Source organism: Mizuhopecten yessoensis, unplaced genomic scaffold (genome assembly GCF_002113885.1).
Source record: "Mizuhopecten yessoensis strain PY_sf001 unplaced genomic scaffold, ASM211388v2 scaffold4823, whole genome shotgun sequence".
NCBI classification, from domain to species: domain Eukaryota; kingdom Metazoa; phylum Mollusca; class Bivalvia; order Pectinida; family Pectinidae; genus Mizuhopecten; species Mizuhopecten yessoensis.
In genome coordinates, this window is record NW_018405739.1 from 284,667 (window position 1) to 311,504 (window position 26,838).

General features: G+C 37.3%; 1 protein-coding gene across 3 annotated transcripts in view; it reads left to right on the forward strand.

Annotated features, from left to right (window-relative positions):
- Nucleotides 1-26,838, forward strand: part of LOC110449807 (organic cation transporter protein-like) — a 36,660-nt gene that overhangs the window by 7,028 nt on the left and 2,794 nt on the right. For 2 of the 3 annotated variants that reach the window (XR_002462902.1, XM_021496900.1), the window contains exons 1-8: nt 6,701-6,783; nt 7,351-7,783; nt 13,056-13,159; nt 13,305-13,459; nt 13,957-14,125; nt 17,864-18,097; nt 18,344-18,558; nt 19,039-19,147. Coding sequence is in view for 2 of the 3 variants with exons in the window: in XM_021496900.1 (XP_021352575.1) it covers nt 6,752-6,783; nt 7,351-7,783; nt 13,056-13,159; nt 13,305-13,459; nt 13,957-14,125; nt 17,864-18,097; nt 18,344-18,558; nt 19,039-19,147 (1,451 nt within the window). In the remaining variant the exon portion in view is untranslated. Of the gene's footprint in view, nt 1-4,633; nt 4,690-6,700; nt 6,784-7,350; nt 7,784-13,055; nt 13,160-13,304; nt 13,460-13,956; nt 14,126-17,863; nt 18,098-18,343; nt 18,559-19,038; nt 19,148-26,838 lie in introns of those variants that run through there. The other variant, XM_021496901.1, reaches the window with a different exon arrangement.

A 26,838-nucleotide genomic window follows, 5' to 3' on the forward strand; every position in this document is an offset into this window, starting at 1 on the left:
TATTATGGTTTATAATGGCAAATGATACTTTGAATATTACATGTTAATAACTTGATTGGAATTATAACCTTGAATTGACAGTTTGATACTTTGAAAATTTTGAGCCAGCCCTACCCCCAAGGGCTGTAGGGTGGGGCTCAAAGGAGTCAGTGTGCTAAAATTTCTTCATTTTCCTTGTTAAGAATCAGAGGTGCTAGTTTCAAATCCTTTTTAGTCTGAAATCTGTATGCTAGATATTGAGTAAGGTGGTTTTATTGTTTTTTGTCACTTTGAATAATATTTTTGTTCATGTTAAAAACAAAATCAACCCTCTGTATAAATATATCAGGTGACCGTTAAGGCCCATGGGCCTCTTGTTATCAATTGCCCTCTCCAGACCTAGATATTGTCAAAACCTCCTGGTGGGTGGAAGTGGCCTAATGTGCTTAATCATGATGTAAATTTTACGATCCCCGGGGCATCCATTCCTCCCTGGGTAGGGAAAATTTACTTTATTACATTACTTCACTTTTATCTGACAAATACCTGCTATACATATGTAATATTGTTATTTGTCACATCATAACAATCTATAGCAATTATATTACAACTTAGGCGACCGTTAAGTGACATTTCCCTAGGTGGCAGGTTGCGGAATTGACACTAAATGTCTGTATTTGTATCTGAAAATTGCTGTAAAATTATCAACCCAAAGCTAAAAATGAATGGCATATCTCTATCTACAGGGGAAACTTGTCAAAGAAACCATGACTTCCTAAATGGTAATATAAAACAAATAACAACTTTATAAACATGCAATGGCAGACACATACACCCTCCCAAACCAAACCAAACTAGAACTTAACGAGGCGGCTATGTACGAAAATAACAAAAACATTGATATGAATGTTCTAATCTCGGTTTATATTTGAGTACGTGAAGACTGCTTCTGCGCTCTTACCGAGTTTGGTATCATTACAGCTGCACTAGGACCCACACCATATAAATCCTAAACAAACTACTGTCATTTGTCTCATTCTGGTCGAAAAATACGTGCAACAAACTAATAAACGACAGTGGTTCTCGCCAAAAAGAATTATTTCTTTTAGACCAATAAAACCAACTGTCGTTTAATAATTAAACCCAACAACTTCACGGAATTATCTAAGTTCCCAATGGCTCTTCGGAACACTCGAGTTTCATTCGGCAAAGTTTATAACTCGGGATTATTCTAGCCATTTTAAGTATATAGTAATATGTGCTTTCTTATACCAATCTTTTCAAATCTATGCGTTAATGTAATACATAATATTCAAATATATCAACTAAACCTATTGATAATATTTTATATTGGTGTTAGTTATACTTGCTGTAGAAAAAATACTAGTTTTACACAGCTCCCATTTATTACACTCGTGCAAAGTACCAAAAACTGCATTCGGAACAACTTGTATTGTAACTTGACCGAGTAAACATGGAACAGCCGAAATGAAAACACAACTGATTTGTTAGATCAGAGACGGTAAGGAAGTAAAACGTGGCTTGATTGTTTTCATTTTATTTTTAGGTTCGCTATTGTCTATTTTTTCGTATAATTTCATTAAATGGGGCCGTGCATGACATTTCAGTTTAGGCATATTATAACTTACACTTGTTTTCGTTTTTTGTTGGCGGTGAATATAAAACATGACATTTGGGAGCATTGATCATCCTGCTGTGGAGATAAATATTTTGATAACGACACCATATTTATACTGCAGATCACTCAACATTCTACAAACAACCCTTTATGTGCTACAGTGTTCTGTACTCGACAGAAGCGTCCATACGGTACCAAGTACCAAACACAATTTAGATAGGATTTCGCATATCAATCTACACAAATCAAAATTGTATTGAAACTACAGCACGTACGGTCTAGATAACGACACATTTTTTGTTTGAGTGTTTGTTTTTGTAAATTATATTAATTTGATTCAATCAAGGCATTGGTATGCCTTCAGTAGACATTCATAGTTAATTCCAAGAACGGTTGTGAAAAGGGGTAAATGGGACTCAGATTAAAAGTAGACGATAGTGAGGTTGTTTTTACACTGGACGATAGTGAGGTTGAGTTTATAGTAATATGGAACCTAATTTGCACTAGATAGTGAGGTTGTGGTGAGGTGTTAAATAGACTCAGATTTACACTAGACAACAGTGAGGTTGTGTGAAGACGTAAATTGGACTCATATTTATAATAGACGATAGTGAGGTCGTGTTGAGACGTAAATTGGACTCAAATTTACACAATACGATAGTTAGGTTGTGTTGAGACGTAAATTGGACTCAGATTTTCACAAAACGATAGTAAGGTTGTTTGGAGACGTAAGTTGGACTCGGATTAACACAAGACGATAGTGAGATTGTGTGGAGACGTAAGTTGAACTCAGATTCACACAAGACGATAGTGAGGTCGTGTTGAGACGTAAATTGGACTCAGATTTACACAAAACGATATTAAGGTTGTTTGGAGACGTAAGTTGGACTTAGATTACCTCAAGACGATAGGGAGGTTGTGTTGAGACGTAAGTTGGACTCAGAGTTACACAAAACGATAGTAAGGTAGTGTGGAGACGTAAGTTGGGCTGAGATTAACACAAGACGATAGTGAGATTGTGTGGAGACGTAAGTTGGGCTGAGATTAACACAAGACGATAGTGAGGTTGAGTTTATAGTAATATGGAACCTAATTTGCACTAGATAGTGAGGTTGTGGTGAGGAGTTAAATAGACTCAGATTTACACTAGACAACAGTGAGGTTGTGTGAAGACGTAAATTGGACTCATATTTATCCTAGACGATAGTGAGGTCGTGTTGAGACGTAAATTGGACTCAGATTTACACTAGGCGACAGTGAGGTTGTGTGGAGACTTAAGTTGGACTCAGATTTACACAAAACGATACTAAGGTAGTGTGGAGACGTAAGTTGGACTCGGATTAACACAAGACGATAGTGAGGTTGAGTTTATAGTAATATGGAACCTAATTTGCACTAGATAGTGAGGTTGTGGTGAGGTGTTAAATAGACTCAGTTTTACACTAGACGACAGTGAGTCTGTGTTGAGACGTAAACTGGACTCAGATTTACACAAAACGATATTAAGGTTGTTTGGAGACGTAAGTTGGACTCAGAGTAACACTAGACGATAGTTAGGTTGTGTTGAGACGTAAATTGGACTCAGATTTACACTAGACAACAGTGAGGTTGTGTTAAGACGTAAATTGGACTCATATTTATCCTAGACGATAGTGAGGTCGTGTTGAGACGTAAATTGGACTCAGATTTTCACAAAACGATAGTAAGGTTGTTTGGAGACGTAAGTTGGACTCAGATTTACATAAAACGATAGTAAGGTTGTTTGGAGACGTAAGTTGGACTCGGATTAACACAAGACGATAGTGAGATTGTGTGGAGACGTAAGTTGAACTCAGATTCACACAAGACGATAGTGAGGTTGTGTTGAGACGTAAATTGGACTCAGATTAACACAAGCCGATAGAGAGGTTGTGTTGAGAGGTAACTTGGACTCAGATTTACACAAAACGATATTAAGGTTGTTTGGAGACGTAAGTTGGACTGCGATTATAATTAACACTAGACGATAGTTAGGTTGTGTTGAGACGTAAGTTGGACTCAGATTTACACTAGACGACAGTGAGGTTGTGTGGAGACGTAAGTTGGACTCAGATTTACACAAAACGATAGTGAGGTTGTGTGGAGACGTAAGTTGGACTCCGATTTACACAAGACGATAGTGAGGTTGAGTGGAGACGTAAGTTGGACTCAGATTAACACTAGACGATAGTTAGGTTGTGTGGAGACGTAAGTTGGACTCAGATTTACACAAGACGATAGTGAGGTTGTGTGGAGACGTAAGATGGACTGCGATTATAATTAACACTAGACGATAGTGAGGCTGTGTGGAGACGTAAATTGGAATCAGATTAACACTAGACGATAGTGAGGTTGTGTGGAGACGTAAATTCACATTTACACTTAGGTGACAGGGATTCATTGACATATCTATTACCATATATGACCGTGCGGCCTTATTTCATACAATGTCCTGTTAAAATGGTTTATAATCTAATTGTATGATTGATTCTTTGCCATATTGTCTCATGTAACTGTGATAAAATCTTCTGAATTGGAGATATTAAAAAAACCCCACTTATTTAGAATACTGATGCTGGTGCTTTATACAAATATATGCAAACAATTTGACCTTACAGTAGTGCACGTCCTGTGTGACTTTTCTTGATTGTCCCTGTTGCGATAATTCTCATTATTAGCTACATGTATTATTGTTACGGGTATCTTTCCTTGCCGGTCTCCAATGTCCATATTTACAGATGTATCAAATATTCGAGATCGTTAGATATGTAAATATATAAAGCGTATGGGCCTGTCTCCATATCGGGATGTGCCGAATGGGACGAACATTGTGCACTTGCAATTGTAATACTAAGTATTCTCCGGCGACCACTGATCACAAGCCTACCAGGTTTTTAAAATTAAAAGCATTAGTGATATCTTACTTATGTAAAAGCATGGTGTTTACATTGTCAGATACTGTTGAATACCTAATTTAATTTCTGTTTTATTTTCCAGCAGAAACCTGAAGGAAACCCCGAAGTACAGCCCGCCGGACGTACACCCGATAATACGTGAGTATATCTAAACGTTACAACTGTGTAAACACGGGGACTAGACATTTCATGGACACTATGCTGTTCCTAGTGTTCAGAGTTTATGGAATGCTTGTGTACCAGTTCCAATTTCAAGACGATATTGTGGGCTATTTGCAATAAGATTCATCATTTTGGAAATACGTGTATGTAAAATCGAAATTTTACTTAATATATAAACAATGATTGACTAGATACTGAAAATAAAGATTTCCTAACGAAAGTCTACGTAGTTGATAAGGACATGAACTGAAACCAACGTCCAGTGTGGTCAGTTTTATCTTTTGGGAAAGCCGATGAGAAAAATAGCTACGACCGAAATAGCGCAATATCCGGGCCTTTCAGGACACCAACAACTAAACCCTTTACTATATGTTATTACTGAACATTTTAACTAATAACTTTAGTATTTGAAGTTCAACACCAGTGACAACTGTCTAGGCTACACCGGAAGTTTACAAGCAATACCGGTGACCCAAAACAGAAACGCCCAGACATTTTGCCCCTGTGCAATTCCGCACATAGACATGGAAATAGATCAAAAGTATACATTTTTCAAAAGTTTAATACCAGTACATTTCATTCATCAGTTCCTCATTGAACATCCTGAATGGCCCAGTAATTAGCCGGAACTGATTTTAGATAGGAACTACAAACTTATGAAACATTGGCTGATTGGCAGTTAACATTGAAAGTATCATGTACTAGCCTCGTCTGTCAATACACCTCATAATCAAGGTTGCTAACTCAGTCCCTCTGGTGAAATGACCCCGTTCCAGAAATATTCATGAACTCAACCCAACTTTCTTGTAACTCACTTAAATCATTGCAAACGATCAAAATGTCAAATGAAAAAAATTGAAAACAGTATTCGGCCTTTAGTCTTTTCAAAGGTTTTCCAAATCACTGACAAAATAAGATTTTACTATTAAGTAATAACCGGAACAAGAAATCAGGCTTGAGCCCACAATCCATGCTTGAGCATGAGAACGGTTTCATGAATATGGACCCTGGTAAATAATATACCTGATGTATCTCACTGCATTTCGTAAGAGACAAATTGTGTGGGGCCTCCTACAGGGGTTTCTGTTGTGTAACTCTTCGAGGACATTGAGGAGACCATGACCTAACTCGTCTGCTGCAGCCTCTGTGTAACGACTCAATTACTCTGTCTTGCCGGCTATGTCTCCCTAGTCATCCGTAATCAGATGACCTTCGGAAGCTGTTGTCCCTGTGTAACGACTTCATTACTCTGTCTTGCCGGCTATGTCTCCCAAGTCATCCGTAATCAGATGACCTTCGGAAGCTGTTGCCCTGTGTAACGACTGCATTACTCTGTCTTGCCGGCTATGTCTCCCTAGTCATCCGTAATCAGATGACCTTCGGAAGCTGTTGCGATGACGTCAAATAAACAAACACTGCACGCCGACGGAGATTTACTTAAATACTGGATGTTATCACGCCCCGTAATGTAAATGTATCACTTAACTGCAAAAACACATGACGTTTTGTTCCGGAAACTTGTATCTAGGAAACGACGCGAATCTGTCGCCTCTTCAGACACAAAGGATGAGTACGTTTATCGTTCTCGAAAATTTGTTTCGTCGCTTCTGTTTCTTCGTCTTTTCATTCATTTGGCTTATTGTATCAAGAGTACGGAACGAAGTAATGCTAATTATCCATTGTCTATTTGCCTCATAACAATGCGAAGGATCGGAAGACACGCTAAGGATATTTTCTCTTCGTTGCAGAATAGATGAAAAAAATTCTAAACACTTTCGCCGCTAATATTTCAGTTTTCAGTGCGAAACCATGTAGACTCTATAGTTTTCATACACTGGGCGTACAGTAATGAACTTAGTTCAATATTATGTTGTTATCTGTTGCCCGGCAACGTAACAAACGTTACATGTGTACTAATGACGCGCTTTTCATTTGAATTCCAAATTGATAGCGTGTGCATGTGAGCGGGACGCAGTGCTGTCTTTGAACCGTCTCTATCTCTTTGCTCATACCCAAATCGACAACTCTTTCCACAACCATGCAAGATGACGGCATGCTCAAGAAAGAACGGTAATGTGGCTCCGACAAACTTGCCCCCCGCCTTTTGTGTTCACTACGCTCCTCTCTATTGCTGCCTTAGGTTTCGACAGGTTTTACTTTAACAACTACCTTACATTTTTGCAACCATGTTTAGAGCCATAACGGTCACAGTTTACGACCACTGACAGACGACATCAAAGCACTAGTTTTTATCTCGTTACCACGACTTCATATCTCGTTTCATCGCAGCATAATTGCAACCTATTTGCACTATTTATAAAGACGTTACGCGACCCCCATCACGAGAGTCTCCATTTCTGTTGTGCTGTGCTGTCCTTACATTCAGGATAAAAAGTCATAGATGACAGAACGATTACTAGTAAAATAGTCTTACACATTGACAATCATATGCAGCTAATCCCGTGTCGGAGCGCTGCTTATTTGGTGATGTTGCTAGACATTGACATGATATCTGTTCATATATGTATAAATGATAGAGACCCACAGGGGCAGGTCGGCAATACCGTATAGATATATATGTGAGCTCCCCATTTCAGTATTATATGTCAAATAATCTGAATATTTTCTTATTTGCAGAGCTTACATAAAATCTAAGGCCGAAATTGCAGACATGCATTTTGACGAGTTGCTACAGATTGTGAATGGATTTGGCCCCTACCAGAAACTACGACTGTTCCTGATATGTTTGGTTGGTATTGTATGTGCGTTCCATGCAATGAATATGGTGTTTGTTGGAGCTAAACCCGACTATCAATGCAAGATTGGTGCTATGAACCTTTCTGAAAGTGACGGTTTCGTTAACACAAGTTTCACACAATGGATGAATTTTTTAAGAGCCAAAGGAGACGGATGTGAGATGTATAACCCAACACAGGCATACAATATGATCGCCAACGGAACTCTGGCCATCCGGGGGTCCGAAGTCACGGGGGATTCTAACTTGCCCTTGGAGACCTGCACGGAATGGGAGTACTCGGAAGATGTATACGGGCCGACCATCGTATCTGACGTAAGTATGACGTAGGATCCCGAAAGCATGACGTAATTTCACGTGTACAGTGTGAAAGGGATATAAATGAGCGAGCTTGTACGTCCGTCCGGTTCCGTCCATATACATGCGTGTCCAAATGCTCCTTTAGGATTCTGTTGAAGGCTCCTTGTTTATAGAAGGTTATATATATATATATACTATAGATATTAAAACCGACTTTATTGCTGGTAACTGCGCAGACTACTTAATTGTTGAATTTAACCATCTGCTTCTTAACGAAGACCAATACAGCAGTCGTAACATATCATAGTGTATTAAAAAACCAGTAAGGAACAAACAAGCCGGGATTTTTTCGACTCTATTGGGATCGCACGATTCTCCAAATTGACATGGAACTACTTTTTCCATATTTCGTTGCTGAAAATTGCAACTTTAACCGTGATATAGACAACAGCCCACTGATAAAGATCTTGGACATTTAACATAGCATTCAAAAGTAATTTTGGGTGAAAAATGTGTTTTCCATCTTGAAATAAGTTAATGAATTTCGACGCACGCATGACTACTTTTTCTGCTATAAGACCGCTAAAAAACGTAGGTCACGTATACCGCATACATGTTTGGTTTCTGATAAGGCGTACATATTAAGCATATGTGTTTTGGTTTGCTATACCGTAAAAAGATTTATTTAAAATACCTAATGATAGCAAAACAATAGGTGAAATCGTGTCGTATGACGATATAGTCATGTCGGGTAATGATACGTATAGACAGTACACTTGTAACTAAAAACAGAATGTCTCTACTTTCGATTTCGATATCGCCTTGAAAGGAACAGAACCCGGTTTGAACGGGTGTAATCAGCAGAAAGCAGTGTTACTTTTGTTATGGGTAATCTGGCGTCAAAAATGTCGGTTTTGTTCTGAAAACAGAAACACATGTACGATAGATTACAACATATAACATCGTCTGTCAAAGATTTCCGAAAATAACGCCTAGCTCCCACACAAGGACTTCCAACGTGCATAGCCATACCACCAAGGTCACCTGTCATTTCCTCACTCGATGGAGGGCCTTCCTTCACGTTTCAGTGTTGTTAGCAAGTTTTGTTCGACATGTGCAAGTTCAGATTTTAAAAAGATGTGACTTTGTTTGAAAAAAAATATCTTAGCTTTTTATAAAAGTTTGTTTCAATGTGGCCTTGGAGTTGCTTAAAGTACAGGTAAACATGTCATTTTGATAATCACAGATGCGATAAGTTTTTACAAACAACATAGAACAGCAGTTGGGCTGTACAGACCCACGCCAATCAAGGTTTCTACCAGAAAGGGGATACTTGGCATTGTCTATGTAGACGTATGGGTCTTTTTTTATGAACAAGTTAAACATTGGAGTGTCAGGATAAAAATGTATGAAATTTAAATATCATGTCAATAAACTCTCCTGGTTTTAATAAGCGAAGGTTTTGCTTGTACCATCAGATTTCTATTAAACGCCCATGAATTTATAATTGTTATGTGTACATTACGAGACTCCAGCAACGGACGACCTTGAGTAAAGAGGTCGACGTACTGACCGGCATAAAATATTCGTTTAAGGTAGTAAATCGAATGCTGGGTCAGTCACCTCGTGTATGTAAATAAATGCAGAAACACTCTACATTAAAACCTTTTTGTTATTACTGTATACGATTTTTTAGTTCAGCGATATTGACAAATACGTCGCACTCATCATGAATGCTCTGCTATCAATACAATACAACGGCTGTAATACAACTATTGTTTGATACAAAACTCCCTGACTTCTCTGTATGTCTTCCCCTCTTGATACTTTGAACTATAAACGTCTGCCCCTTCATTTAATCTTTGATATATAAATACTGTGTACGTCTCCCCCTCCCTTGATCCTTTGATATAAATACTGTGTACGTCTCCCCCTCCATTGATCATTTGATATTAATACTGTGTACGTCTCCCCCTCCATTGATCTTTTGATATAAATACTGTGTACATCTCCCCTCCCTTGATCATTTGATATAAATACTGTGTACGTCTCCCCTCCCTTGATCATTTGATATAAATACTGTGTAGTCTCCCCCTCCCTTGATCCTTTGGTATAAATACTGTGTAGTCTCCCCCTCCATTGATCCTTTGGTATAAATACTGTGTACGTCTCCCCCTCCATTGCTAATTTGATATTAATACTGTGTACGTCTCCCCCTCCATTGATAATTTGATATTAATACTGTGTACGTCTCCCCCTCTATTGATTCTTTGATATAAATACCGTGTACGTCTCCCCCTCCATTGATCCTTTGGTATAAATACTGTGTAGTCTCCCCCTCCATTGATCCGTTGGTATAAATACTGTGTACGTCTCCCCCTCCATTTATCATCTGATATTAATACTGTGTACGTCTCCCCCTCCATTTATCATCTGATATTAATACTGTGTACGTCTCCCCCTCCCGTGATCCTTTATATAAATACTGTGTAGTCTCCCCCTCCCTTGATCGTTTGGTATAAATACTGTGTAGTCTCCCCCTCCATTGATCCCTTGGTATAAATACTGTGTACGTCTCCCCCTCCCGTGATCCTTTATATAAATACTGTGTAGTCTCCCCCTCCATTGATCCTTTGGTATCAATACTGTGTACGTCTCCCCCTCCATTTATCATCTGATATTAATACTGTGTACGTCTCCCCCTCCATTTATCATCTGATATTAATACTGTGTACGTCTCCCCCTCAATTGATCTTTTGATATAAATACTGTGTACGTCTCCCCTACCTTTATCCTTTGATATAAATACTGTGTACGTCTCCCCCTCCCTTGATCCTTTGATATAAATTCTGTGTACGTCTCCCCTCCCTTGATTTTATAATATAAATACTATGTATTTGTCCCCTCCCTTGATCCTTTGATATAACTACTGTGTACGTCTCCCCTCCCTTGATGATTTGATATAAATACTGTGTACGTCTCCCCTACCTTTATCCTTTGATATAAATACTGTGTACGTCTCCCCATCCCGTGATCCTTTGATATAAATACTGAGTACGGCTCGCCCTTCCATTGATCCTTTGATATTGATACTATGCCGTACGTCTACCCTTCCCTCGATCATTTGATATAAATACTGTGTACGTCTCCCCTCCCTTTATCATTTGATATAAATACTGTGTATGTCTCCCCCTCCATTGATCATTTGATATTAATCCTGTGTACGTCTCCCCCTCCATTGATCTTTTGATATAAATACTGTGTACGTCTCCCCTACCTTTATCCTTTGATATAAATACTGTGTACGTCTCGCCCTTCCATTGATGATATAAATACTGTGTAGTCTCCCCCTCCATTGATCCTTTGGTATCAATACTGTGTACGTCTCCCCCTCCATTGCTAATTTGATATTAATACTGTGTACGTCTACCCCTCTATCGTTCCTTTGATATAAATACCGTGTACGTCTTCCCTCCCTTTATCATTTGATATTAATACTGTGTACGTCTCCCCCTCCATTTATCATCTGATATTAATACTGTGTACGTCTCCCCCTCCCGTGATCCTTTGATATAAATACTGAGTACGGCTCGCCCTTCCATTGATCCTTTGATATACATACTATGCCGTACGTCTACCCTTCCCTCGATCATTTGATATAAATACTGTGTACGTTTCCCCCTCCCGGGATCCTTTGATATAAATACTGGTTAGTCCCCCCTCCTTTGATCATTTGATATAAATACTGTGTACGTCTCCCCCTCCCGTGATCCTTTATATAAATACTGTGTAGTCTCCCCCTCCCTTGATCGTTTGGTATAAATACTGTGTAGTCTCCCCCCCCATTGATCCTTTGGTATAAATACTGTGTAGTCTCCCCCTCCATTGATCCGTTGGTATAAATACTGTGTACGTCTCCCCCTCCCGTGATCCTTTATATAAATACTGTGTAGTCTCCCCCTCCAATGATCCTTTGGTATAAATACTGTGTACGTCTCCCCCTCCATTGATAATTTGATATTAATACTGTGTACGTCTCCCCCTCCCGTGATCCTTTGATATAAATACTGAGTACGGCTCGCCCTTCCATTGATCCTTTGATATACATACTATGCCGTACGTCTACCCTTCCCTCGATCATTTGATATAAATACTGTGTACGACTCCCCCTCCTTTGATCATTTGATATAAATACTGTGTACTGATATAAATACTGTGTACGGCTCGCCCTTCCATTGATCCTTTGATATACATACTATGCCGTACGTCTACCCTTCCCTCGATCATTTGATATAAATACTGTGTACGGCTCGCCCTTCCCTTGATCCTTTGATATTGATACTATGCCGTACGTCTACCCTTCCCTCGATCATTTGATATAAATACTGTGTACGTCTCCCCCTCCATGGATCATTTGATATTAATACTGTGTACGTCCCCCCTCCCTTTATCATTTGATATAAATACTGTGTACGTTTCCCCCTCCCGTGCTCCTTTGATATAAATACTGTGTACGGCTCGCCCTTCCATTGATCATTTGATATAAATACTGTGTAGTCTCCACCTCCCTCGATCCTTTGATATAAATACTGTGTACGTCTCGCCCTTCCATTGATGATATAAATACTGTGTAGTCTCCCCCTCCATTGATCCCTTGGTATAAATACTGTGTACGTCTCCCCCTCCCGTGATCCTTTATATAAATACTGTGTAGTCTCCCCCTCCATTGATCCTTTGGTATCAATACTGTGTACGTCTCCCCCTCCATTGCTAATTTGATATTAATACTGTGTACGTCTACCCCTCTATCGTTCCTTTGATATAAATACCGTGTACGTCTTCCCTCCCTTTATCATTTGATATAAATACTGTGTACGTCTCCCCTACCTTTATCCTTTGATATAAATACTGTGTACGTCTCCCCTCCCTTGATTTTATAATATAAATACTATGTACTTGTCCCCTCCCTTGATCCTTTGATATAAATACTGTGTACGTCTCCCCTCCCTTGATTTTATAATATAAATACTATGTACTTGTCCCCTCCCTTGATCCTTTGATATAAATACTGTGTACGTCTCCCCCTCTCCCTTGATCCTTTGATATAAATTCTGTGCACGTCTCCCCCTCCATTGATCCTTTGATATAGATGCTGTGTACGTGTCCCCCTCCATTGATCCTTTGATATAAATACTGTGTACGTGTCCCCCTCCATTGATCATTTGATATAAATACTGTGTACGTCTGTGTTACGAAATATAACGATTCACGCCTTGTTTGTCTTCAGTTTGACCTGGTTTGTAGTCAGGCATGGCTCCGAAGTACATCGAAGACATTCTACTTCTTAGGTCGTCTCCTTGGGGCAGTCATATTCGGACAGCTCTCAGATATGTACGTATATCCTCGTTTTATTAGTAGAGAATATCGTTCTACAACCATTTGTTTTTTCTTCTTTGGTGATTTGTGGCACAGATTCATATATATATAAATTTTATATTAATTGCTAATCGACTTATAAATATAACGGTCATTTCAGATTTGGGAGGAAGCCAATGTTCTTTTTCGGTCTACTGTTCCTACTGATAGCCGGATGTGTTGCAGCTGTAGCGCCCTCTATGGCGGTGTTCATTCCATTTTATATCCTACAGGGGGCAGCACAGACCGGCCTCTTTCTGGTTGCGTATACAATGTGTAAGTTAAATGAAGAGTATATCAGAAATGATGCTATCATTTCACTACTTATAGTGTTTTTTTGTGAAAATAATATTTTGCCCTATTCTTAAACCAACAGAAAAAAAATGATTTCAAGATATTTCTTTGTTGATTTGTATGGTGAAAAGCTACAATATTGCAATCCACCACCATATTGAACATGGAAACATATTCCCGTCGATGAATTTCCTAATCAAAATCTTGAAAATGATATACTTTCAGACGTTAACGTGATTGGCAGCAACTGTTAAGATATTTAATGATAGCTGTGGTGTGGTGCTACGTAAAATAGGACTGAAATCGAGTCAATTTTATCCGGAACGACATATTCGTCCATTTTGAGATTAAATAATATTTCAGTCAGTAAGCAGCATTCGCTGTATACATTCAATAACTAAAGGAATGGGAAAAATGACTCGATCATTTATAAAAGCACATCCCAAAATTTATATTTATTTCTTTTAAATCTTAAACAGGTACAGAATTGGTGGCACCAAAATATCGACTGATGGCTGGGTTTATGATACAGAGTTTCTACAGTGTGGGGTACATGACCCTGTCTCTGATGGCCTACTTTATCCGACACTGGCGCTACATTGAGGTTGCCATCACCGTTCCCGTGGCCCTGTTTGCAGCCTACTGGTGGTACGAATTGTTATTAACGTTGTTATAAATTGTAAAGCAGTTGCGTATGTAGTGAAAGATTAGCGTAATTCACACGCGTGCGGGTGCACATACATTTTTAAACATGTGATGTACGTATTACACGACACCAAACAACTGTTTCGTCCGTTTAGGGCTCATCAGTGATGCTAGGGACCAAATCAGGCGGTAATCCTAATCAGTCGTCAACAACTTGGGACATTAAATTCAATCCAAGTAAAACAAAGTCACTCATATTATCTAGAATTCAAGACACCCATCACATCCCACTATTTTTCCAAAATAGCCAAATCATAGACACATCATCACATCAACACTTAGGACTTACACTTCAAGATGATGCAACATGGAAACAGCACATACAGAATATATACAAAAAAGCTTACAATAGACTTAATATTCTTCGCCATGTCAAAACTAAAGTAAATAGAAAATCATTAATTAAAATATATGTGGGATTTATTAGGCCAATTTTATGAAAATGCAGATATTATTTGGGATAATTGTACACAACAGGCAAAAGATGTTCTTGAATCTGTACAATTAGAAGCAGCTAGGATAATAACAGGTCTTCGTTCTGGGGTATCACATGACAAACTATACAATGAACTAGGTTGGGAAACACTATCTGTAAGACGAAATAAACACAAACATGTAATGATGTACAAAATTATGCATTGGCAGACACCTCAATACTTACAAAATGTTTTAAATCCTTTCATTAATAATCAAAATGATAACCCCTACCCTCTCAGACAAACTAAGCTTTTCAACCCACCGTTATGTAAAACTAATAACTATTTCGACAGTTTTTTCCCTCAAATGTGCCGCACAATTAACACTGCAAATTCTGATCTTCTTAATTCTCCCTCTCCTGCAGCATTAAAAAAATATTTGAATATAGATATTATTTCTGATAGTGAATTTGTTTCAATTTTCAAAACTGAAGGTAACCGAAGAGCAAGTATTATTCTATGTCAACTTCGAAACTCTTGCAGTATTTTAAACTATGATTTACACCATGACCATCTTATTAATAGTCCTGCTTGTACCTGCTCTGCTAAACATGAAACAGTATCTCGTTACTTTTTGGAATGTCCTATTTTTAATAATCAAAGAACTACTTTGTTCACTTCTCTTAATAGTTATGGAAACCACAATCGCATTGATAAAAACATTCTATTGGAAAATCCCGTCGTTTTTAGCTCACCTGGCACGAAGTGCCAAGTGAGCTTATGCCGTCCGTCGTCCGTCCGTCCGTCCGTCCGTCCGTCGTCCGGCGTCAATATTTTACTTTAAATGACTTCTTCTTAATAATCGAAAGGCCTAGGGTGTTGATATTTGTCCAGAAGCAAACTGGGATGAAGGGCTACAAAGTTTGTTAAAATTAATGACCTTCACCCATTTTCAAGGTCACAGGGGTCAAATATGTTAAAAACTTTAAACATCTTCTTCTCGATAACCAAACTGCCCAGGGAGACGATATTTGGCCAGTAGCATGTTTGGGTGAAGGGCTATCAGGTTTGTTCAAATTAATAACCTTCAATTACATTCAAGGTCACAGGGGTCAATTGTCTAAAAAACCTTCAAACAACTTCTTCTGAATAACCAAAATGCCCAGGGTGATGATATTTGGCCAGTAGCATGCTGAGATGAAGGGCTACCAAGTTTGTTAAAATGAATTACCTTCACCCATATTCATGGACACAGGGGTCAAATATGTTGAAAACTTTAAACAACTTCTTCTCAATAACCAAAATGCCCTGGGTGATGATATTTGTCCAGTAGCATGCTGAGATGAAGGCCTACCAAGTTTGTTAAAATGAATGACCTTCACCTATATTCAAGGTGACAGGGGTCAAATTTGTTAAAAACTTTAAACAACTTCTTCTCAATAACCAAAATGCCCTGGGTGATGATATTTGTCCAGTAGCATGCTGAGATGAAGGCCTACCAAGTTTGTTAAAATGAATTACCTCCACCCATATTCATGGACACAGGGGTCAAATATGTTGAAAACTTGAAACAACTTCTTCTCAATAACCAAAATGCCCATGGTGATGATATTTGGCCAGAAGCATGCTGAGATGAAGGGCTAAAAAGTTTGTTAAAATGAATGACCTTCACCCATATTCATGGACACCGGGGTCAAATATGTTAAAAACTTTAAACAACTTCTTATCAATTACCAAAATGCCCAAGGTGATGATATTTGGCCAGAAGCATCCTGAGATGAAAGGCTATAAAAATTGTTCTACTGAATGACTTTGTTCGACTTTCAATCACAGGGGTGAAATGTTTTAAAAAAAAATGAACAGGCTCTTTTGAATGAATTTTAGTCATAAATACTGATATCCTGCCTGTAGCTTTATTTTAGATCACTTTTAAGGTTACAAGTGTGAGATTTATACCAGGTGAGCGATGCAGGCCCATTGGGCCTCTTGTAATTTTTATATGACTTAAAGCCACGATGTTAAACAAAAATATACTTTATATTCTATATTACATCCAGGAGATTCTAGTTGAGAATGACTACTGTCTATTACGTGTACTTATCTTGAAATTGTAAATAATTACACTCTATATGTATTAAATGAATTTATTATTTTTGATTGTAACAGTTGTTGGTAGCAGTTACCTGTACAATATATGCACATTGACTTTTGGTCTAAGCCTGCCAATATATGTCTAGGATAGTGTATATATCATGTACTTGTATGTGTGTGTAAGTGTACATGTGTATGAGGTGTGTGAGATGTTTCCTTCATGAGTTACTTCCCCTTAGCCTTGTGTTAATATGAATTATTTTGTGTGAATATTTTCATTTGCAACATGTCTAAAATATTATGTCTCATTGTTTATTCCACTTTAGTCATTTGACGGAGAGAATTTTTATAGGCTTTGCCTGTTATTCAATCCAATTGACTATGACATCTTGTCAATAAAATTTGATGAAATAAAATAAAATGTACTGTTGACATAGAAGCGGAGTTGCATAAAACCTCTTAATTATATGAATCTTAAAACTTAGAGGGGTCCTGACTAATTTTCAATAAGTAACGACTAAAGTGTGTGTAATATAACTGTGGCCATCGAGCTTTAAGGTTAGGACTAACATCGGGAGCTAAACATCCACTACCAGATACATGTACCTTGTATCTTGAAAGATGAACGTAAGACACACATGATTGTACACATTAAGTTGGTAATTGACACAGTATGCCAAAAACGAAATATACTGCTCCATACAGCTGTTTCGTCCCTTTAGGAATATCAGTGATGCATGAGGCCAAACAGGTGGAAATCCAAATCGGTTTAAACTACTGTTGAAGCAGAAGGGGAAATGCATGGAACCCCTGAAGAAACTCTGAAGATATAAGATCAAACACATTCAATATATTGATTATAGGTAGGCCTACAGTGTGCAGACAGATCTATTTAGGGGATAGCTGTCGAATCACGCTGAAATTGATATTTATACAATGTATACCAAACTCTTCACAGTGTGAAGGACCTTGCCATTGTTCTTCGACATGGTTAGAGTAGTTAAGTCATTCAAGCACTGCATTTTTCTGAAGAAACTCCTTGTCGTCACTCAGAAAGGACTGTAGATCTCTAAAGTAGGACTATTACAGCTAAAAGTGGTGCAGGCCTATAACGCCTTATAACATTGCGACCACTTTGAAAAACTTGTTGACCTTGACCTACTTTCCTTTTCAGGTGTCTTCCAGAATCTGTCCGCTGGTTGCTTTCCAAGAACAAGATTGAGGAGGCCAGGGTGATCATGAAAAAAGTAGCTAAGACCAATAAAGTAGTTCTTACCGACAACATGATGGAGAATTTAACCGATAAAAAAGACCAACCGGAAGTTCCCGAAGACAGGAAGTACACCTTTCTTGACTTGCTGCGACCTTTTCCAATGTTTTTACTATCCATCAACGTTTGGTTTAATTGGTAAGATTATCCCATATTTGGAGAATATTTCGGAGTGATATTCTCAGGTAACGTACAAACCATAGAAGATTGTGTTTTCAGTAAATACTTAAAAGTTTTCTATTTTTCACGAAAAGGTGCATTTTATCAAACAGCCTGAAATTTATATAGAACACGTACACATTGGAAACAAATGAGTTGTTCATTTAACAATAGTGGGCTAAAGGTATTACACATCTTGGACTACAATGACTGTAATTGTGACAGGTTGATCAACGCTATGGTGTACTACGGTCTGTCACTGGGTACAGATAACCTGGGAGGCGATCCCTACATCAACTTCTGTATAGCCGGGGCTGTGGAGATCCCAGCCTATGTCCTCTGTGTCATCTTCCTCAACAGGCTGGGTAGGCGCTGGCCCCTCTGTGGAACCATGCTTGCGGGAGGGATATCGTGTATCATATCTGGATTTATCCCTAATGGTAAGTTTATTTTACCAAACAGGCACGACATTAAAGATGAGGAAGGAACAACATATTTTCTGTATTTTTGACACTTGAATTATTTTCGAGTTTTTCGGATCTGATCTGGGTCAATAGTTACGCTTCCGGATTAACATTATTTATTGATTCTACATTAACTCTAATTACCATTTGTGTCCGGATTAATGCTTATTTAGTGAGTCCAGATTTACTTTAAGTAACTAGATCCAGATAAAGACCGTTTATTGAGTCAACATCAGCTGTTATCAAACGAGTCCGGATTAAAGAGGCTTTGACAAGTTGATATATATTTCTTATTGTGATAAATGATTCTACCATTGAATTAAGTTGTTACATTTGTCACATTAGATTGACTGCGTAATTGTTATGGAAACAACTTAATGTTTGCAGTTTTAACTCTTTCACCTTCTCTGATTTCTGACATTTTATTTGATAAACACGATGACCTGTTTTATACAGACATGGTAGCAGTAAAGGTCACATTCGCAATGTTGGGAAAGTTCGGAATTACAGCATCATACGGTATAATCTACTTGATGGCAGCCGAGGTGTTCCCAACGGTTGTCAGGTAAGTCATATAGTAGGATCAAGTGGTATAGAAATCCACTGAAATATAGAAATAAAGTCAAATTATCACATTGGAATATAAATACATGCCCCTTAGTTTAAAACATTGTTTCCATTACCCTCCCCCTTACAATGTACTTCACCAATTTGATTGATGCTAGCTACGAAGAGGCCTTATATCAAGGAAATGTCAATGAAGTATATAAATTAGTCCCCCACTGATAATGAAGTTATTCATTTTGAATGTAAACCTGCATTGAGAGGATGTGAATAAAGTATATGTCGATAAGTTGGGTTACTTCCCCTATTTATGGAGTTATGCTCTTTTGTTGTGTCGCCTGCGAAAAGCTGGTGACACATAGGTATTGCTTTGTCGGCGGCGGCGGCGGTGTCGTCCGAACAGAGGTTTTCGTGCGATAACTTGAGTTTCCTTGGGCCGATCAAACTCAAACTTCATGCAGTGCTTCCTTACCAAAAGTGCTTGCTTGGGATTGCTTTTCAGGTTAGAAGGTCAAAGGTCAAGGTCACTGTCACTATAAATAGGAAACTCAAGTTATCGCACGAAAACAGATTTTCTATTTATAGTGACAGTGACCTTGACCTTTGACCTTCTAACCTGAAAAGCAATCCCAAGCAAGCACTTTTGGTAAGGAAGCACTGCATGAAGTATGAGTTTGATCGGCCCAAGGAAACTCAAGTTATAGCACGAAAACAGATTTTCTATTTATAGTAACAGTGACCTTGACCTTTGACCTTCTAACCTGAAAAGCATTCCCAAGCAAGCACTTTTGGTAAGGAAGCACTGCATGAAGTTTGAGTTTGATCGGCCCAAGGAAACTCAAGTTATCGCACGAAAACCTCTGTTCGGACGACACCGCCGCCGCCGCCGACAAAGCAATACCTATGTGTCACCAGCTTTTCGCAGGCGACACAACAAAAGAGCATAACTCCATAAATAGGGGAAGTAACCCAACTTATCGACATATACGGCATTTCAGAGGTATACACGGTGGGTCAAGTGGTAGATCGAAGCCGTCAAGTATACAGTTTTAGTGAAGTTTCTATTTATAGTAACAGTGACCTTGACCTTTGACCTTCCGACCTGAAAAGCAATCCAAAGCAAGCACTTTTGGTAAGGAAGCACTGCATGAAGTTTGAGTTTGATCGGCCAAAGGAAACTCAAGTTAACGCACGAAAACAGATTTTCTAATTATAGTAACAGTGACCTTGACCTTTGACCTTCGGACCTGAAAAGCAATCCCATGCAAGCACTTTTGGTAAGAAAGCACTGCATGATGTTTGAGTTTGATCGGCCACAGGAAACTCAAGTTATCGCACGAAAACAGATTTTCTATTTATAGTGACAGTGACCTTGACTAGGTTATATAAGATATCTCATAAAAGATATAAGATATCTTATAAAGAAAAGTTTATGAGATATCTTATAAAGAACGAGACTCTCGCGAGACCGACAAAGAAGAAATGTTTGAAAATGACTGCTCCCGTTGTAAGATCACGAGTCCGATAAACGGGAGCTGTGTAAAACTAGCTTTGCGCCCGTACAGTTTCGTATTTTTCAACAGGAAGTATAACTAACACCAATATAGAATTTTAGTTGATATATTCAAATATTAATTATTATATTTACGCATACATTTTAAAATATTAGTGTTAGGAATCACACATTAATATATTCTAAAATGGCTGGAATAATCCAGAGTTATAAACTTTTCCGAAAGAAACTCGAGTGTTCTAAAGAGCCATTGAGAACTTAGAAAATGTCTGTGAAGTTGCTACATGTTTATTTATTCAAATGACAATTTAGTTTCGTTGGCCTAAAATCCAAAGGTTTAGATATAGTTCTTATTAGTGAGAATCACTGTCATTTATTAATCTGTTGTACGTCATTTTCAACCAGAATGAGACAAATGAAAGTAGTTTGCTGAGGATTTATATTGTGAAGGTGTAATGATGCCAAACTCGGTAAGAGCGCAGAAATATTGTCATAATCAGTCACCACATACTCAAATATAAAGTGAGATTTTAAAATTCATCTTGATTTATGTTATTTTTCGTACACAGCCTCGTTGAAGAATTCTAGTTTGGTTTGATTTGGGGAGGGGGGAGGGGTTTGGTTTATATTATTAATGAGGTCTTGTCTTATAGTTGATGTCAGAAAGCTAAGCTGAGTTAGTTGATTCAACATTTATCATTCACATCACTTGTCTTCTTTGTTGTAAGCAAAATTTATTGATTTCTGCTGATTTTCCTGTGTTATAAATTCATGGTTTAAAGTTTGTGTTCATGTATTTTGTGAGTTAACAGGTAAAGGACATGTACATCTGTTCAGTGTTCTTCCAAACCAATCAAATTAGTTAACCTACCCTCAGTGAGTCGCCCACCCCAAGTAGCTTGTTTAGATTTTGTCCCATTTTTCAAAGACTGTCCTATATGTTAATTTAGACCTGGTGGTATAGAATCTTGCAATCTACCAGATATAAGCAAATCTAAAATACACGAAGAATATTTATAATGAAATACAATTTATTATACCCAGGACATTAACTGCTTATTTTTACATTTGATCTAACTTGACCTCTCTAGGTTAATTTTAAGTCCAAGAAAAAATTCATAATAAAATATATTTATACTATATATGTGTACATATCACTATAGCAAGGTTATTTTATTATATTAAATTAATCTCATCATCTTTATTTATGAAAAGTGACTGGCACTAGATCATAAACTTAGGGAACTTAGATATAATTTCAAAAATGAAGAATGTCTTGTATTTCAGTTCCTTTTCCAAATTAATTTTATCACTCAGGGGAGCATATGGTACAAATAGGACTTTTCCCCCAAAGTTTGAAGCAGATTCCAAGAGAAATATTCAGTTTACTGATACATGTGCTTAACATTTGGGTTCAAGACTCAAAAACTTGTGGATAAGTATTGTATAACTCTTTTTAATAATAACATCTAGGATAGATATTTCAGCCCAAAAACATTTTTTTTTTTGATACAGAACAAATTCTGTTTGAGAATCAACTGTTTTGAACAGTTTTTTTTTTAAATATATAGCACCGACACTCAATCCATATTGATATGAAATATTTGAAATTTGAATATTTCTATAGTGCATAATTCCATAACCTTAAGTCTATAGGGACATGTCAAATACTACCAGGTACTCGTTTATATATACAATGGAAGATATTATATATAATGAATGGGCATCACAGTATATATATATATTTTGCAGCACACTTAATAAGCATGTGACATGTCCCTGTAACCCACATCTAATTATAGGTAAGTAGTGGGATTATTAGTGGAAGCCAATATCAACACATCCAACTAATACAGTACTTTAAAACAAGAGCCCCATGGGCCTAACAGGTCACCTGAGTTGTAATGCAATTGTTATTTGTTGTTGTGATATGTCAAAAATAAAAATTACATATATATATATGTATAGCAGGGAATTTTGCCCCTCACCAGGGAGGAATTAGTACCCAAGGGGTTGTGAAATTCACATTTTGATTAAGCACATCAGGATATTTCCATCCATGAGAAGGTTTTTTAACATATCTGGATCTGGAAGTAGACAATTATTGTTTGAGCTATTTTGGCCCCTTTTGGCTCCGCCCCTCAGGCCCTTAGCGTCCACATGATCACATCATGTAAATGTATCCCCTCCCCAAGAGTAAAAGGGCGACAATTGATAAAAAAAACCTTAAGATATACACCTCATATACATCAGATATACACCTTCTAAACATCAGGTATATACCTTCTATACATCATGTATACACCTCCTATAGGTCAGGTATACACCTTCCATGCATCAGGTATATATACCTTCTATACATCATGTATACACCTCCTATAGGTCAGGTATACACCTTCCATGCATCAGGTATATATACCTTCTATACATCAGGTATACACCTCCTATAGGTCAGGTATATATATACACCTTCCATGCATCAGGTATATATATACCTTCTATACATCAGATTACACCTATACATCAAGTACATCTTGTATGCATGCACATATACATGAGGTATATGTAAGGTCCATATTCTCTGTAGGTAAGGTACCTCATCTTTATAATAGTTGTCTGATATTGGTTCATATTGATTGCATGCACAGGAAATATAACATGTTTGCTTGTGCTGGAGTTTCCCATTTATGTTCCCTTATTGTGGCCTCTCAAGAACAAGAAGCACAGGCACATTATTAATAGCTCACCTGGAATAATATTTTTCATTAAAAGTTGTTGATTACCTCTTACCATACAGGAAATATCAGCTTGGGGATCTCAACAATTTCCATGTTATGACTGAAGGAGTAAGTCCTCAGGGATGGGGTGGGCTCCATTAGGGACTATCTTGGTATCATGAGTGTTTTTCCTCTGCATGCCCAGCAGCATTTGGATGGGATCTTTACTGATTTCATGTAAAATTTGGGGACTATAAGCCCCTTGTGGCAGGGCAGGACCCTGGCGCCAATCATGTAAGCATGGATGTATTCAGATGGTTACATGGTGGGGGATCTTAATTATCTTTACACCCAAACTTCCTCTATTGGCACCCAAATGCTCTGGCCCAGTGACTGATTTGCCTCTGTTTTTTTCAGACCTGAGATATGCTACAATTACAGGTTTTTGAAGATGAAATGTCTTATTTTCCTCTTTACCGGAAATATACCATGTATATACTTTGTATCATGTACATTGTATCTTCTGGAAAATGAGTCAATACACTATATATAATAGAGATGATAAATACAGGTACCTTATGCAATGAGGCTGTATTATAGAGGATACCCTTACTAAATAAATAAGGACTTTTTATGTACCCTGTATACCACTCTCTATATACCATTCTTTATATACTCTGTAAACCACTTCTTATTTACCCTGTTTACTAGTTTGTATAATCTGTATACAAATCATTATATAACCTTCTCAATATTTCTTTATAAAGATATCTTTGTTGTGTTTTATAATAAACAAGAGGCACTGAGTTAGGACAAGTCTTTCTAACAAAAGTGTATCCAAGTTTTGATGCTCAGCAATATATTATATATATATATATTACTACATCCAGGTATAACACATGTAGTTACTACTACTGACAGGTATTACACATGTATATATTATCACAGATAGGTATTACACATGTAGTTACTACTACAGACAGGTATTACACATGTATATATTATCACAGATAGGTATTACACATGTAATTACAACTACAGACAGGTACTACACATGCATATACTATCACAGATAGGTATTACACATAAATACTACTACAGACAGGTATTAAACATGTACTACTACATACATGTATTACACATGAATATACTATCACAGACAGGTATTGCACATGTATTTACTACCACAGACAGATCATACACATGCATTTACTATCACAGACAGGTATTACACATGTATATACTATCACAGACAGGTAATACACATGTAATTACTACTATAGACAGTTATTACACATGCATATATTATCACAGACAGGTATTACACATGTATATACTATCACAGACAGGTATTACACATGTAATTACTACTACAGACATGCTGTAAGTGTTACCATGTATCTGGCTTGTGTGAAATGCCTTTTAGGTCACAAAATACAATTGTATCTCTACAAAATATATCTTATAAGTGATCAATATCTCAAAGACTTTAAAGAACATGCACCTGATGATGAAATATCACTTATCTGTATACATATGTATCAAATAATGAAATATTACTTCTTGTCTGTAATAGTATAAGTAAATACAAGTTTATAACCAGTTTGAAACAATGAATTAATGTTCCTTACATTACAGTATATTGATAGAACATAGAATTACAAATACATAAGTATGTTCTTTAATGTCTGTGATAGTTAAAACAATTTTATCTGAAACAATATAATTAAAGATACATAGCCTGTCTGTGATAATAAATACAGGTGTATGACCAGTCTGAAACAGTAAATAAAAAAAAATGTCCCCATGTCTATCTATATGTTATACTCCACAGAGACCAAAATGGCTTTAATGCGGTCTGTGATAAGCAGCCGAAACAATTAATAAATGTTCCTAATATGTTTAATGTCAATTACCTGTCTGTGAATTTGTACGGGTAATATTACAATTTTATCAAATTTCTTTAAAAACATTTAGAGGAAATCCGTGAAGAAAATCAAGATAAAACATTTTAATGAATAAATTGTAAGTAATACATGCAGTAGGATCGTTTTCCTTCAGTTATGAAATACATAGGAACATCCATTTCTCCACCACTTACCCCCCATCTACTTTATAAAGCTTAACCTTTTAAAATAATGTTAATACCGCTATAACCAGACCTATTTGGTGGCATTAAACTCCTACTTTCACTTTCACATACTTCATTTCCGGTTAAGAGATACGTACGAAACTAAGGCTTTCGATTTAATGCTTTACCGAGCGCTGTGGAGGAGGGTTTATTATCTCAAATTCAAATCTCGTTCTTTATAAGATATCTTATAACCGAATTATATAAGATATCTCATTTAATTTTGTTTATAAGATATCTTATATATTATATAAGATATCTTCTAAAAGATATAAGATATCTCATTTAATTTTCTTTATAAGATATCTTATATCTTTTATGAGATATCTTATATAATATATAAGATATCTTATATCTTTTATGAGATATCTTATAAAGAAAGGTATATAAGATATCTTATAAAATATATAAGATATCTCATTTATTATATAAGATATCTTATAAAGTATATAAGATATCTCATAAAGTATATAAGATATCTTATATAATTAAATAAGATATCTTATATAATTTGGTTAAGTACTGGATCAACATTGCTCCATGCATAAATGACAACTTGGCTTGCCATAGCATGGCCTGACTATCATACGCTTTGCTGTGCACGGCCGGCCTGGCTATTATATGTTTAGCTTCGCACTGCACGGCCTGGCTATGATATGCTTTGCTGTGCACGGCACGGCCTGGCTATTATATGTTTAGCTTCGCACTGCACGGCCTGGCTCTGATATGCTTTGCTGTGCAAGGCCGGCCTGGCTATTATATGTTTAGCTTCGCGCTGCACGGCCTGGCTATGATAGGCTTTGCTGTGCACGGCCGGCCTTGCTATTATATGTTTAGCCTCGCACTGCACGGCCTGGCCATGATATACTTTGCTGTGCACGGCACTGCCTGGCTATTATATGTTTAGCTTCGCACTGCACGGCCTGGCTATCATATGTTTTGCTAAGCTTGACACTGCAGGACTATCGTTAATATAATTTTGCGCAGATAACCGTCAATGTCATTCGAACTGGACCAACTTGAATACAGAGGTCATTGTCACTTCAAAACCATTGTCAGAAATGATTAGATCAGGAGTCCTATTGTACCGTGCCTAGTAGTTGTCTATATAAGCAAAATAAACCCAACCACGCTTGATATAATAGTAAAAAACAATGGTTAACATTATTATTAACATATTAGAATATGACATTGCATGAAATTGACCTATATTTACATGGCGGTAAACAGAAACAGAAGACCCATACCCTTCTGGAACACTTGGGTTTATTCTCCCTGTACTTTTTCATGGTTCTCTATGTAGAATATTCCGCTGTTAACTCATAATTTGC